Source organism: Drosophila innubila (genome assembly GCF_004354385.1).
Source record: "Drosophila innubila isolate TH190305 chromosome 3R unlocalized genomic scaffold, UK_Dinn_1.0 2_E_3R, whole genome shotgun sequence".
Taxonomy (NCBI): Eukaryota; Metazoa; Arthropoda; class Insecta; order Diptera; family Drosophilidae; genus Drosophila; species Drosophila innubila.
In genome coordinates, this window is record NW_022995380.1 from 22,979 (window position 1) to 39,591 (window position 16,613).

The 16,613-nt window shown below is 33.1% G+C and overlaps 1 protein-coding gene across 1 annotated transcript; it reads right to left on the reverse strand.

Annotated features, from left to right (window-relative positions):
• Positions 1–2,669: 2,669 nt before the first annotated feature.
• LOC117791996 lies at positions 2,670–14,164 on the reverse strand. Its single transcript, XM_034631944.1, has 5 exons — positions 14,074–14,164; positions 3,418–3,471; positions 3,079–3,329; positions 2,914–3,019; positions 2,670–2,794 (listed from the first exon to the last, which is right to left on the reverse strand). Exons 1-5 carry the CDS (start codon positions 14,162–14,164, stop codon positions 2,670–2,672), a joined length of 627 nt encoding a protein of 208 aa, XP_034487835.1.
• Between the last annotated feature and the right edge of the window lie 2,449 nt (positions 14,165–16,613).

Here is a 16,613-nt window from a genome sequence, read left to right on the forward strand (position 1 = left end):
GTACAGGGGTCTATTGGGTTTGTTTTAACGAATATGTGCGCAACAGGCAGAGGCGTGGCAGACCCTATAAAGTATATATATTCTTGATCAGCATCAACAGCCGCGTCGATATCGCAATGTCCGTCTGTCTGTCCGTCTGTATGAGCGCCTAGATCTCAGAGACTATAAGAGATAGCGACACCAAACTTGGTATGTAGGTTCCTCTATATTGCAAGCAGATCAAGATTTCAAAATTCGGCCACGCACCTTTTATCGCCCACAAACAGAAAAAAAAAATTTCATATCCAAATTATAAGAACAATTTAAAAGCTAGTGACATAAAATTTGGTATGTAGATTCCTCTATCTTGCAGGCAGGTCAAGTTTGTTTCTTTTTTGAATTGGACCACTATATCATATAGCGCCCATAGGAACAATCGGTCGAAAATCAAGTTTAAGTATGAAAAACTTTTTTGTTTTATGAGATATCTAAAGCAAACTGACACAATAAGCATATGACTTGGTTTTATATATCCTGTCCAAAGTTGGTTCAAATCGGACCACTATATCATATAGTTGTCATAGGACCGATCGAGTGAAAATCAAGTCTTAGGATGAAAAACTTTTTTGTTTTATAAGACATCGTAACAAAACTGATAGAATATAAATAAAACTTGGTTTTATATATCCTGTCCAAAGTTGGTTCAAATCGGAGCACTGTATCAAATAGCTGTCATAGGATCGATCGGGCGAAAATCCAGTCTTAGTATGAAAATCTTTTATGTCTTTATGAGACATTGTAACCAATATGATAGAGAAGTTAACTAAATATTTTTTAATTTTTTCCATTATAAGTTTTTGCTATAGTACGGGGTCTTCGACAGTCGAGTATGCTCGACTGTAGCACCGGCCGACTAGTTGTTATTCGTTTTAATAACCCTATGTTTAAGTGTTCTGAAATACGATTCTACTGGAGCAATACTGGGCCTTTTATTTGATTTATCAATAAAATGTCCAATAATATTGGTCCAAAGTTGCGCGTACACAATATATTTATTTAGAATAAAGTCCAACATTTTTGGACACAAATAAGTATTTAAAGTACAGAAGATGCTCTTATTTTGTGATACAAGTTCCTGTACTTCTGAACGTATTTTTTGAAAATTAACTCTAAGTGGACTTTTTTCAGCAATAGACTGCAATGTTTGATCTTTAATAACATTGATTGTCTCTGCCAATATTATACTATACATTTATTATACATTTCAGAATAATTTGAAAAATAATGAATAGCATCATCCACATTTTTATCAATAAGAAAGAAGAATGATTGCAATATATTTGAACCATTCTTCTAAATCTGTAGCATTGTTTATTGAGTAAGCACAACCCAACGCGTTTCTTAAAAACGTTCAGAGTTCAATATTGTTTAAGCCAACAAGTTCGTCTATGTTACGACACATAATTTTGCAGTAACGGCTTGTACAAAATTGAACACAGACTTTGGGCAAAGTGCCACTAATATTATAAACGAAATTATAACAAATATCGTTATATGTCGCAAGATCTATGTTATTATACTCTTTTAAAATGGCCCCAATTATTGCAAAACTAACATCGGTTGTTATTCTTTTGCAAAGTTTCCATTTTAGCTTATTTTTTGCAAAACTCCTGCAGATCATATAAAAATCTGCCTTTATCATATGATGTATGATTAGAGAGAATTGAATGTGCTTCAGAGAAAACAATTTTACTGTTTGGAATATGAGCAACCAATGAATATAAAAATATACGTTTTTTAACGAAGCTCATAGGTTTCACTACATTTCCAGTAGCATCAATATGTAGAGTGTGCGGTTTTCTACGGTTCTAATAGCAGCCTTTTCAATAAATCTGTTAAAAGATCTGCACTGCGTTGATTTTTTAAGTCTAATTGTGTGGGAAATTTGTGGACTGCTTGTGTATACATTGATAAGCCCATCATAAGACCCACGAAACAAAATGTGGTTGCATGAAGGATGCTTACAGTATCCACATGCAACAACCCAGCAAACATTTTCTATCGCCGAAGAGTCGCAGGCGACTCGCCCAGAAGTTTAATTTAATCGCCCGCGATATCGCATTCTAATCGCTTTCTGAACTTCCTTCGGGAGAAAGTGAGCCACTTCCGCGACACTTCTTAGGCGAGTCTCGGAAGAGTCTTCCCGAAGTGTCGCGGAAGAGCCTTTTGGAAGTGTCGCAAAAGAGTCTTCCCGAAGTGTCGCGGAAGAGCCTTTCCGAAGTGTCGCGGGAGTGTCTTTCCGAAGTGTCGCGGAAGTGTCTTCCCGAAGTGTCGCGGAAGAGACTTCCAGAAGCATCGCCTATAAGTCACCTAAAAGTATCGCAAAAGCGTCGCCCAAAAGACTCACAGAAGAGTCTCTTAAATATAATCATAAGTTCATAATTCTGTATTATCTTTATAACATTATTTATTCATAAATGACTAGACAAAATTTAAAATTCATAGATTTTATCATTTTGAAACTAAAAAAACAAAATAAAGTAATAATAATAAATAAAATAAACAAAATAATATTCATGGTTTTAAACTTTTTAAAAATTAAATAATAAAATTAAAAAAATAAAATTAAAAAATAAAAAATAAAAAAATACTTATTCACGATAGGTAGAAAATTAACTTTTTCTAAGTGATTATACAGGCAATTTTTTTTTTTTTAAATGTTTGTCTATCCGGTCTTTCGCATGCACCAAATGCTGTTGACAAATCTTATTCATTTCTTCTTTGGTAGACATAGGAAATTTCGCATGTCCGATGTCTGAAATATATAAATAAAAAGATTATTATATGTATAAAATATATAAAAAGTTATATAGCCGTTACCTTTTATTAATGAAAGCAGATTAAACTGTTGTATACTGGGTTTTGAATTTGTACCACGCCAAGTTAAATCCACCGCCAATGAATCAGTAAAAATGGCTTTTAAAGCGCTCCTTATAAAAGTAGGTACATCATTTGCACCATGATTGCGAATATAGGTTTTCTGAAATTCGAAATATAATTATTCGTATTTAAATAGATATTTTTAATAGATTGACTTACCAATTGGCTCTTCATTGTCTCATCTGATTGTAAGACTTTATCAAAGTTCTTTAGTTCCGCCATATCATCGATTGGCAATTTGGGTAGGCACGACTTCGGATCTTCAACATTTTTGTTCATATTTTTTTTCAGCTCCTGTACTTCGTTCCTTAAATGTATAACTTCTTCCAATAATTTTTTTAGCATAGCTGAATTGCTCTGCACTTCTTTTAAGATGGTATTAGTGGTGGAGGATACTGGTGGAGAATCCACTGTTTGTTCAGTATATAAAAAAAAGCAGATAATAATCGCAATAATTAAATGGATACACATATGTACATATATTTTCTAAATACTTACCATGGTTTACATTTGATAAGGTAATTATGTTGTATCCTTCGTTTTCAGAATCCTCTGCAAGAAATCAAATATTTTATATGTTGTACAAATTATTTCTATTATATTTTAACTTACCCCAAAAAATGTCTTGTGATGACATGAATAAACGGAAGTATTGCGTATGGATTATTATCAACTTTCAAAATTACTGCCTTGTTTGTGATATCTTCAATTGAAAATGAAATATTTGTATTCTCTGTTAATTCATTTGTTTTGAAGAAATTTAATTTATCTGATCGTACAGGTTCAGTAAATAAAGGCTGTATATTGTCAATTATTTTTCCCTCAAATTTAAGCTCATTATTAAGTTTTTCTATTTTTTCAATCTTGACTATACGTTGTCCAATGTAGCAAACATTATTTGGTTCAGATATAGAAAAATAAAACGTGTTGGTTTTCACAAACTTAGAACAATCGGTGTTTTTTATCTTTCGACCGAACTCTATGCTTCACTTGGTATGTTTTTTGCGTTTTAATAAGCAACTACTTTCCACAAGCCTGTTAAAGACTTGAGCTGCAACATGGTCAGTCTTATTTATTTGCTTTTTTAATTTTTGTAAGTAGTTTTCAAACTTAAAAGCGTTCATGCTTTCCAAGCCGTCATAAGTTTTTGCATCGTCGTGTATGTGCAACAAATAATGAAAATTGCATCTTAAAAATGCTTTGTTGTAATGAGATGACATTTCTTCCACAAAACTATGCATCAGCTTTTTAGCAGTATTGTTACGAGTCTAGCAAATGTTTTTATCCAACAAAATTCTTGTTGCAATAGACAGTTTTAAAAAGTGAACGTATAAGTTTCTACTTAATATTTTTTGTAAGAGATATGGTCCAAAGTAGAGCAGGAAATTTCGTAGCTCGGTTGCTTTTCACCTATCAAGGTAAATTAAAGAGCGCGGTTTCCTTGTGAACTCATATCGAACACAACTTGCACCAATTGCTATCATTGTTCTTGATAGATTATTACCATGCCATGATTGAAGAGCAAAGTGTTCGCCAGTTGTTTTGGTCCATGCCCTTAGAAGAGATCTAGTAACACCGAGGCAAATTATGTGCATATAGTCCAATCCCACTTGATATACGATGTCTATTGGCAACTTCTCGATCGATGTTTCAGCTAGTTGGTTATGATGTTCAGGCTGGCATCGATTTCTAAAGGATTCATTTGTTCTTGGAGAACAATCCACTGCACTGGGAAATATTAGTCGATTTTTATGCCATTCCCCCTTTTGTGTACATCGTGTACAGGAGTAGTAACCGGTATGACTCTTGATTCCTAACACAAAGGATCGAGATGGCGCATCCATAATGAAGCATCGAATTTTTACGGAGTAAATTTTGTTCTCAAAACAAACTCCATCTTGTTGTAACTTTATCATTTCGGTGACAAATTCCGATAAAAATTCGTCAGCGCTTTTCGGTTTTGAGTACCCTTCATAGACCCCAATCAGGATAACTGTTTGAAATCCTGGAACATTGCAAAGAATTGGCCAGACTTGTTTATTTGAACTTTTACATAATGGCAAGCCATCGGTTCCAAAATCAAGCGGAATTTCATTTTCTTCATATTTGTTCTCCGTTAGAAAATCAGTTAGAGCGTCTTCAACTCCGTAATGTGTGTAGAATCCATCATCCATTGCCTTAACAACGGCATCTGTTGGAGTTCTTTTTAATGTTCGGCAGTCCTTTGGCACATTAAGATTCTGCTCTTTCAGAATGCCCAGCAAATCGTTCAAAGCACTGTTGCAAATATTGTGCTTGATTGTGCATTCTTTCAATTTATCGTTAAAATTAATAATATCATCTTCATCGTCACTAGTTTCACTGTCGCTTTCATGACTTTCAATGTTAATCTCTTTACAATTATTTTGATTTTCATGGATGGAAAATGCTATGTCATTTACTAAAACTTGCTCTCGTTGCACCAACGCTCCTGTTTCATCAACTTTTTGCACTTTTGGAGTAGTAGAATAAATTTGATTGATTATTCGGACCGCCTCCCGCTTGCTTCTGCATTTAATTGCTTTAGGTGTGGAGCTCATTATGGGTCTTTTAGTATTAAACTTAAAATTTACTCAAACCAATTTACAAAACACGTGTTTCTTACGGCACAGTTTCACAGGGAAGAAGATTAATGCGCAGTGCGCAACGCAAAAGGCTCTGCTGAAGAAGAAGAAGAAAGAAGGAGTTGTCATCGACACCGTTATTTTAGGTACTTACTTAATACCTTCGTTATCGATACAATCGCCTGGAAGATTCAATCTTCCATCAATCTCCCGCACGACTCCCAGAAGACTCTTTTCGGCGACCTGCGATTGTACAGTCGCTCAATTGTTTGCAGGGGCGCGGAGTTTTGTTTTGATGCACACATGCGTGCATATATATGTGAATGTGTGCATGCGTGTGTATCATAGACTTTGTGTCAATAATTTAAAAGAATTAGGTCACAGCAGAAAACATTATGGGGCGTAAGATAAATATTTAATTATTTTAATTTAATTATATATATTTATTTAATTTACATTTTAAATTTGAAATTTAAGCAGTCTGTTTTTAAAATTTATTAACTTTTATTTTATTTGTATACTAAATATCCAAACTTTATTATACTTGCAGTAATTTAGCTTTAAATATCATTTGTATGTGATTTCAAATTAATTTAAATTAAAAATAAATTAATACACATATGAAAATTATTCTATAAATTATATTGAAAGACGTCGCTCGTATTAGCTCCCGATATACGTACATGGTATTCTTATGTACATTTGTAAATAATCGGTACCCAGGGAACACCACGTAGAGGCCATCACACAAGTGTAATGGGGTCATAAGTAATACAACCTACCAGTCAACTTGAAATGATAAATTAAAATTTTTAGCTTAAATCATTTCCATGTTCCCCAAAAATTTACAAAAGCAAGTTACTCATCTAGCAACTTGTTCACTGACCTACCTTAAGAGAAATTTTTAAAATACCCTGATTTCTTAAATGCTTCGAGAATTGAACTATCTATTCTTACAAGTTATTGAACCATAATTTAAAGTATGAAAATAAAGAAAAGAAATAAAGAAGAAAATAAAATAAAGAATTTATTCAAAAACTATTATTTTAAGAATGAAAAAAACAAAAGAAATAAAAAATACTGTAAAATAAAGAAAAGAAATAAAGAAAATAAAGATTTTTATAATTTAAGAACTATTCTATACTAGAACATTAAACTATCTATTCTAATGATTTTTTGAGCTGTCTGTATAAGAGTAAAAGTAAGGAAATTAACTAAAATTCTAAAATAATATGAGACTTAAGTTTGTTTCAAATTTAAGCCACGCCCCCCTCCGCCCCCGAAAATCGCGAAAAACCACCACACCCACAGTTTTTATGATAATAGGTTTTATGTGAAAATAAACGTTATCTATTAGTATTATCTACTATCCCATTGAATTGCATTAAGATCGGACAAGTAGAACGGCAGTTATGGCAAATTAAAGTTTTCAAAGTAATTTCTTTAAACAAAAGGATCTCAGAGTCTAAAAGAGATAGAATAACCAAATTTGGCTCGCAGATTTCTCTACACACCACGCAGGTCAAGTTTGTCTTACATTTTTATCACGCCCCCCTCCGCCCTCGCAAATCGCGAAAAACCACCACACCCAAAGTATTTAAGATAATACGTTTTTGTGGGTATTAGAGTTGCAAGTTGCTATTATCTATTATTCTATAAAATCGCAGCAAGATCGGACAAGTAGAACAGCAGTATTAACGTGACGAAGCTCTTGAAGCCAAATTAGCTCCTTAGAGTATGCAATAGTTTTAATATTATTAGACTTAACAAAAATGCATCAAATAATTCTCAACTGGTTCTGACGACGCAAATATGACATTCGGCTTGAATCGCTACTCGACTCAACCCAAATGGTACCGATGAATCTTCAATGATGATGGAACTGGCATCTATCGAATCGTATTGAGCATACTACTTGCATTTATGCAAGTGTAGTATGTTGTTGAGCGTGTCAAGTCACCGGTTATTATATAGAGAGGTCGCTAACCAAGGGGATTGACATTTAGCAAAATTATAAACCTGAAGAAGTTGCTAATTTAAAATTTTTTGAATCGACAACTAAGTAACAACAGCAACACAATATACCAAGCAAACTTTTCTGTCATTCTTGTGCCTAAGAATTCTCAACTGGATTCAGGCAATATAAAATAACAAAAATTAATAATAACAAAATCCTTTTTTCTTAAAAAAAAAATTCTTAAAAAAATACTTTTATACATATTTAAGTTAAGTAACGGGTATCCTATAGTCGGGATCTCGACTATAACCTTTCCCACTTGTTATACCCTGAGCCCATTGAAAATGGGCAAAAAAGGGTATAATGTGTTTGGCAGAATGTATGTAACAGGCAGAAGGAGGGGTGGCAGACCCCATAAAGTATATATATTCTTGATCAGGATCAACAGCCGAGTCGATCTAGCCCTGTCCGACTGTCCGTCTGTTTGAACGCGTCGATCTCAGAGACTGTAAGTGCTAGAGACTTCAAATTTGGAATGCAGGTTTGTGAATACCATACGCAGGTCAAGTTTGTTTCCAATTTTTGATGCCACGCCCCCTTCGCCCACAAATTGAAAAAAAGCGATTTACAGGCGCAATTTTTGACATAGCACTCCCTAACAGAACAATCAGTTGAGAAGTATGCGTATTAAACGACCCTGAAAATTTCAAAGCGATTGACCCATAAATAAAGAAGTTATTTCGGAATTTACATTTAATTCAATAATTACATTTGCATGGCAAATCAAACGTGCGAGCGAGACAGCATGTTCACGTTTGTATGCAAGGCGCGCACAAAGACAGAACGAATTAGTACCCATTTTTTTTTGGGTACCAAATAAGAATTAATACATACAAATATACAATTTGATTAAAATATAATTGTGTTAATATATAAATATGTATTTTTGCATGGCAAAAATCAGCAGAAGCTGATAGCTATGTATGAAATTGCATGAGAGAAATAGCGATCATTTTGCAGCACTACTCTTGCATCTTTGCCGAGCACTGAAAGCTGCAAAATAATAATTTTAATTATTAATATTTTCGATTCCTTACACATATATATAATAAGTATCTGCTTATTATCGTTGTAAAAAAAACTTAGCATTTTCCGCTTTAAGAATCTCATAAAATTAGACATTGCCTTTTATTTCAAATTTCACGCGCACTGCAGCAGCCTTTGGCAGGCTTGAATTTGTTGCGTAAGAGGGAGAGAGTGAGAGAGGAAAATGGGTGCTGCCAGATTGCAGGCTGAGCAAAGTTGTTGTTTGTGGCTACTCTTGACACACGCTACATCGATTGCAAGCGATTACGATTATGACTTGCGATTCACCAATTTATCAATTACATTGGTAAATCGCAAGTCTGCAGTGATAAGCACAGTGACTTCAGAAAACCGAAAGTTGTTCATAGTTTCGCGTGTGTAATTTTTGATACCCTGAGCCCATTGAAAATGGGCAACAATCAACTTTTATAAAAGAAGTACATGGGCTCAGGGTATCCTACTGTCGAGCGTGCTCGACTGTAGCCGCACCTCACCGCGAGCGAAGCGAGCCGGGGGTAGGCGAGCGAAGCGAGCAGGGGGCGGAGCCCCCTTGTTTTTTTTATTAATTTATAATTTATAATATAATTTAACATTTTTATATTAAACTTTATTTTGTTCGTCACAAAATTGGATATCAGAAATTATGTGGCTGGAATATGCTTTCGTCACTAGACTTTTACATTTTTGCCAATGCTTGAAGCATTTAAAGCTATTTTGTAAATACGAATCTTCACTAAATAATTCTATGGATGTACGATTTCTCTTATTGTTTTGGCATACACACACTTCTTGTAACAGAAACTTTAAAGTTCCGTTATGTGCAAGGCTGCCAGGTTATAAACCGATCGAAAGTTTTGCCCTAACTTACAAAATGGCATACTAAAACTTTTTCTAATTCACCTGGGTCTTGAGATACGGGACTGTAATTGGGAGGGGAAAAATTTATATGATCGCAGCTTATGGAGCCGTTGGTGCTTTTTGGAAAAATTTTTATTTTTTTTAAATTTTTATAAAAAATTCGCGTCGATTGATACCTCGATGACCCAAATCCGCCAACTGGTTCAAAGGATAACTAAATTTTAAATTTTTAGTGGTCATCTCAAAATGAAATGAAAAGTTAGTTTCTTTGTTTGTCTGTTTGTATCAAAGCGCTATAAAAGCTTAGATGTAATGATGGGGATTTATTCCTTTTCGTAAATCTAGAAATTTTTGTTCTACGACTTTTTGAAAAAACCGCTAGTTTAGCGGGAAAACTCTAAACCCCCTAAAATTGAACAGTTTCCAAACCATAAAAGCTACCGATATGTTCTATATATTATTAGAAAGGTGTGATAGAGGGCTTTTATGCGTACCTTTAAACTTTTTTCTAAAGTACTCAGGTAACATTTTACATGTGATATAATGTTTTTAAGCTTACATTTTGGCGGTTTCTGACAAAACGGCTCTAACGATTTATGTTAAATTAATATGTTGTAATACGTACAATTTCGCGTTTTTTGGTATATGAAACATAAATTTTGATTGAGGGACTTGGAAGATATTACCTGTTAGCTGAATATATACATTTTTCTATCGGTCGAAAATCACGTTTTAGTACTTTTTGGTTTTATGAGATATCTCAACCAAACTGATACATTATGCATTTAACTTGGTTTTATGTATCCAAAGTTGGTTTAAATCGGACCACTATATCATATAGCTGGCATAGGACCAATCGGGCGAAAATCAAGATCTACTGTGAAAAACTTTTTTGTTTTAGAGAAATCTTAACTAAACTAATACAATATGCATTTTACTTTTTTTTATATATCCTGACCAAAGTTGGTTCAAATCGGACCACTATGTCATATAGCTGTCATAGGACCGATCGGGCGAAAATCAAGTCTTAGTATGAAAAACTTTTTAGTTTTATGAGATATCGTAACCAAACTTATAGAATATGCATTTAAGTTAGACTAATATATCCTGACCAAAGTTGGTTCTAATCGAACCACTATAGCTGTCATAGGACCGATCGGGCGAAATCCAAGTCTTAGTATAAAATCCTTTTTTTTTCATATGTCTCCGACAGTAGATTATGTATATAAATTAATTTAAAAAAAATCGAAAATTGGCATTCGGCACTGCTCAGTAAGTAATTTTTACAAGCACTAAGCAAATAATCTATAGAGAAGTCATCCCATACAACTGAAAGTGTCTCAGCTAAAAGCATGACGGGGCGTCCACTGGGTAATTTTTCGGTGGACGCATCGTTTGAGGGAAATTATTTTTGGTTTCGATTCAGTTGGCTGGCCGAGCTCGTTGCTGGCACAGCAAGCGAAACACAAAACATGCGTGCTATGAAATACCCTTTAGCTATAAAAAATAATTGTCATTAATATTTTATAAAGAAAAACATCGTAAATCTAATAAATTTATAAATGTAGATAATAAAAAAAATGCGATGTGTTGTTTTTATAATTTTAAATATTTATTTGTGCTTGAAATTTCTTCATTAAAAAATTTATTTGTACTGGGTATTAGAGCTTACATACAAATTTTAAAGGGAAGCAACTTATAATCAAAGCGATGTTGTCAATTCTCTCAGCAGCCCATACATATGCACACACTTATTGTAAGATGCACGCATACATAGAGATGAGCCTGCGCGCCCGAATACATCTCTCTCTGTCTGGCTACATAAGGACATGTATGTGCAAAGAGGGCGGGAGATGAATATTCTCATTTTGTATGACTTTTCGACGCGCGATGCTTGCGCGCTAACAGAGCACTATGGGGAATTTGAGCAGTTTTATGAAATTAATTAACAACTTGTAAACTGCGCAAGATATTCTGGTATTGTTTTTTCTTAGTATTATTATTATTTGTTATTACTGCCATTTAGCAAAAAAATAGTGATTTTAAGCTTTATTTTATTAAATATATAATATATATAATATATTTGAATAATAAATAATAATAGTTAAATAATTTAAAAATTAATTAATCTTTAGTTTTCACACAGCTAGTGTGTAAGATAAAAAATAATTAAACTTTTACACTTGGATCGGAATAGAAGAGGAACCAAATCACCACATCAGCCACAAACATATACATACATATGCAGAAAATCTTAACATAATTTTATTTTATATTATATATTATATTTTTTTTTCATATAAATTATATTTAATAAAATAAAGCTTAAAATCACTATTTTTTTGCTAAATGGCAGTAATAACAAATAATAATAATACTAAGAAAAAATAAAGAAGAAAATAAAATAAAGAATTTATTCAAAAACTATTATTTTAAAAATGAAAAAAGAAAAGAAATAAAAAAGAAAGTAAAATAAAGAAAAGAAACACGTATTAGTATGAGAATACCAATCTGAGTATACATCTTTCTTTTCGGTAGACAAAATGCATTCTTGCATGATTTTCTTTTTTAAATTAAATATGTGAGGCTTTTTATCAAAATATTTCTTAAAAACTCCAAAGTGAATTTTTATTAGATTATAAAAATAATCTGATGGAGCCTTAAGCCAAAATTTTTATTTAAAATATGGTACTCAGAATAGCATTCAACCTCTTCTGTCGGTTTGACAAGTTTGGCACATATTTCACAGTCATTCTTTTGAAGTAACTTATGTAATAAGTACCCAGCATAATACCGTAGAGCATTATCATTAGAAGCATCTTCAATACTTAAAATCTTTGCTTCTAATAATACTTCTAATTCTGTATCCTCATCGGATGAAATCAATTCATCGTCATTCCCATTAAAATTATTTATGGGTGCGGTTGATGTTGTTGTTATATTTGCAACTTCTTCAATTATATTGCACAACGTTGAATCTTCATCAGGCGCACAGTTCCCAGACACTGACGTTGAAGTTAAAATTTTCATCGACAGCATCTTAGAAATAATAATGTTAAATTCAAACATAGACGGATTTGTGTTTGTAGCACCTCGAGCCCTTATTAAATAGAACAAATTTTCCAAAGGGTCTTGGTTAAGCCTTGAAGTTGTAATGAAGGAAACTTCTAAGCTCTCACTCCAAACGGTATCCGCCAAAGAAAGTATTGATGATATTGTTAGAATCATACCGTCAATACAATGCACATGTTGTGGATAAACAAATTTTTTAAAATATTCCCGCATTTCTAATAGGGTATCCTTAACAATATTATTTTGTTGCAACGCACTCCTATATGGATTTCTATCGAACAAAACATGACTATTTAAGCAATCAAATAGTTTGTTAATTTTTTCAATAAAAGTTACCATTGCGAAGGCATTTTCCTTGCAATGTGAAAAACCACCAGAATTGATCACGGTTTGCAATGCACCAGCGACACTGTGACTAAACACCTGAGCGGCATACTTTACTTTCATTTTTTCAAAGCAATTGGGAGAAACGTGTTTTGAGGTCAGTTTGGGGCATAAGCGAGTCGAATTTTTACTATCAATATCAAACAGCTCCTTTATAATTTTCCATGAAATTATGCCATCTGGAGTAATTAAATCCCGCTTTAAAATTATATTTCTAAGAGATTTAAAAGCTAGGTGTATTTTCATGAACACCCCATCTCTTAAAAACGGCTCTATTGCTTGAGCCCTGGTCGCAAACAATCGCTCTTACATTAAGCCCAATAGATTGTGCAAATCCAATATTGGTTTCCAGTTGGTTCATAAGAGCTTCATGTTTTACGCCGTTGGCGGTAACGGTGTAACTCAAAACATATTTCCAATTTTCGTATAATCCTCTCACCATAAAAACACACACTTGCTGTCCCAAAGGCCGTGTTGTTTTGGTGCCGTTGTTTTCGAAACCTTCAATTTCGTCAAGAGATGAATTATATTGAAGGCCTGGTTTGATTTTAATTTCATCAAATACCAAAACTGCCTCTTTTCCCAAATCACTCATTCTATCAACAATTTGTTTTAAATTTTCAAGCAAAATGGGATTGAAACCAGGCTTCATATTCTTTAAAACTGCCCATCTCGAAATCGTTCTAATTGACGGCAGTTATAATTTCAAAACATCCCGAAGATATACGTAAGTTCTTGCCGAGTAAAAGTATATGTTTTGTGTAATCTGTCTTTCAGCTATATTATAGACATTTTTCTTCTTCAAAAGCAATTTACATAAAACCTTTGCTTCATCAGAAACATGAGACATATTCGAAATAAATGAGAGATCACTTTTTAAAGTTTTTGGTTTTTGAAATTTCCGAAAAACTTTTCGTTGTAAAAATGATTTTCTTAAAGCGATAAACCTTTCTTTTAGCTTATCAAAACTTTCCTTTTTTTTATTAAATCTGTCCAACATTTTAAAATATTTTTCTTTGTAAAAGGTCTCATTTTGCTGCATTTTAAGACAATTTGCACAAAACTCGGAATTAGAATTTGATGGATTTAAATCCAACAAACAACTATGGCTTGCCAGGTCTTTCCATGTCTGGGTTTTCTGATGATCTTTGAACATTAAAAGTTCACCAATGAAATTTTCTTCAGTTTCCTCACGGCGTTCTTGAACGACCTCTTGCAAAATGCATTCGTCATTATCGCAAGGCTGTGCATACTCTTGAGGAGTATTGGTGGGCACTTCAGACATTCTGGCCCTTTTATAAACACTATAAGGTTCAATGGGGTCACAATCGTCTACAAAGTCATATGGGTCACTACCAACAGCACTAGACAATGTCGAAGGAGCTTCGAATTTAGTGGGGATAGCGTCATTCTTTAGTCTTTTTTTTCCTAAATATTTGCTCTCGAAATGCCGATCACAAATATGTGTAGATTTCCTATTAAAATTTCCATCTAATCGACAATTAATAATCCATTTATTAAAATAGAAATCGTTAGACGGAAATGTAAACAATCGAACAGGAAAATCTTTAGAGCTATTTCTATAGCTCCGAAGGCATGAACTAATAATACACCTGTTACCATTGAATTTTTTCAAGTCTTTTGCAGTCATTTTGCTCTTTTAAATGTTGATATCAAAATCTTATTAAAAATAAAACCAATCAATGTGTATCAAATGTGTAGCTGCACACACAAACACACGCAAAATACAAAAAGAGAAAACGATGTGCACTTACCCAGCAAACATTTTCTATCGCCGAAGAGTCGCAGGCGACTCGCCAAGAAGTTTAATTTAATCGCCCGCGATATCGCATTCTAATCGCTTTCTGAACTTCCTTCGGGACAAAGTGAGCCACTTCCGCGACACTTCTTAGGCGAGTCGCGGAAGAGTCTTCCCGAAGTGTCGCGGAAGAGCCTTTTTGAAGTGTCGCAAAAGAGCCTTTCAGAAGGGTCGCGGAAGAGTCTTTCAGAAGGGTCGCGGAAGAGTCTTTCAGAAGGGTCGCGGAAGAGTCTTTTCGAAGTGTCGCGGAAGTGTCTTCCCGAAGTGTCGCGGAAGTGTCTTTCCGAAGTGTCGCGGAAGTGTCTTTCCGAAGTGTCGCGGAAGTGTCTTCCCGAAGTGTCGCGGAAGAGACTTCCAGAAGCATCGCCTATAAGTCACCTAAAAGTATCGCAAAAGCGTCGCCCAAAAGACTCACAGAAGAGTCTCTTAAATATAATTATAAGTTCATAATTCTGTATTATCTTTATAACATTATTTATTTATAAATGACTAGACAAAATTTAAAATTCATAGATTTTATCATTTTGAAACTAAAAAAACAAAATATAGTAATAATAATAAATAAAATAAACAAAATAATATTCATGGTTTTAAACTTTTTAAAAATTAAATAATAAAATTAAAAAAATAAAATTAAAAAATAAAAAATAAAAAAATACTTATTCACGATAGGTAGAAAATTAACTTTTTCTAAGTGATTATACAGGCAATTTTTTTTTTTGTAAACGTTTGTCTATCCGGTCTTTCGCATGCACCAAATGCTGTTGACAAATCTTATTCATTTCTTTTTTGGTAGACATAGGAAATTTCGCATGTCCGATGTCTGAAATATATAAATAAAAAGAATATTATATGTATAAAATATATAAAAAGTTATATAGCCGTTACCTTTTATTAATGAAAGCAGATTAAACTGTTGTATACTGGGTTTTGAATTTGTACCACGCCAAGTCAAATCCACCGCCAATGCATCAGTTTAAATGGCTTTTAAAGCGCTCCTTATAAAAGTAGGTACATCATTTGCACCATGATTGCGAATATAGGTTTTCTGAAATTCGAAATATAATTATTCGTATTTAAATAGATATTTTTAATAGATTGACTTACCAATTGGCTCTTCATTGTCTCATCTGATTGTAAGACTTTATCAAAGTTCTTTAGTTCCGCCATATCATCGATTGGCAATTTGGGTAGGCACGACTTCGGATCTTCAACATTTTTGTTCATATTTTTTTTCAGCTCCTGTACTTCGTTCCTTAAATGTATAACTTCTTCCAATAATTTTTTTAGCATAGCGGAATTGTTCTGCACTTCTTTTAAGATGGTATTAGTGGGGGATACTGATGGTGAATCCACTGTTTGTTCAGCTAATAAAAAAAAAAAGCAGAAAATAATCGCAATAATTAAATGGATATACATATGTACATATATTTTATAAATACTTACCATGGTTTACATTTGATAAGGTAATTATGTTGTATCCCTCGTTTTCAGAATCCTCTGCAAGAAATCAAATATTTTATATGTTGTACAAATTATTTCTATTATATTTTAACTTACCCCAAAAAATGTCTTGTGAAGCCATATTTATTGAATAAACGGAAGTATTGCGTATGGATTATTATCAACTTTCAAAATTACTGCCTTGTTTGTGATATCTTTAATTGAAAATGAAATATTTGTATTCCCTGTTAATTCATTTGTTTTGAAGAAATTTAATTTATCTGATCGTACAGGTTCAGTAAATAAAGGCTGTATATTGTCAATTATTTTTCCCTCAAATTTAAGCTCATTATTAAGTTTTTCTATTTTTTCAATCTTGACTATACGTTGTCAATGTAGCAAACATTATTTGGTTCAGATATAGAAAAATAAAACGTGTTGGTTTTCACAAACTTAGAACAATCGGTGTTTT

What these genes read in the sequence shown, in the direction of transcription:
- LOC117791996 (XM_034631944.1), bottom strand. Translation starts at nt 14,164, where the DNA reads ATGTCTGAAGTGCCCACCAATACTCCTCAAGAGTATGCACAGCCTTGC. An exon ending in AGACAATGAAGAGCCAATTG is followed by an intron (nt 3,020 to 3,078) that starts GTAAGTCAATCT and finishes TTCGAATTTCAG; the next exon opens with AAAACCTATATTCGCAATCA. An exon ending in GGTGGATTTAACTTGGCGTG is followed by an intron (nt 2,795 to 2,913) that starts GTACAAATTCAA and finishes TATATATTTCAG; the next exon opens with ACATCGGACATGCGAAATTT.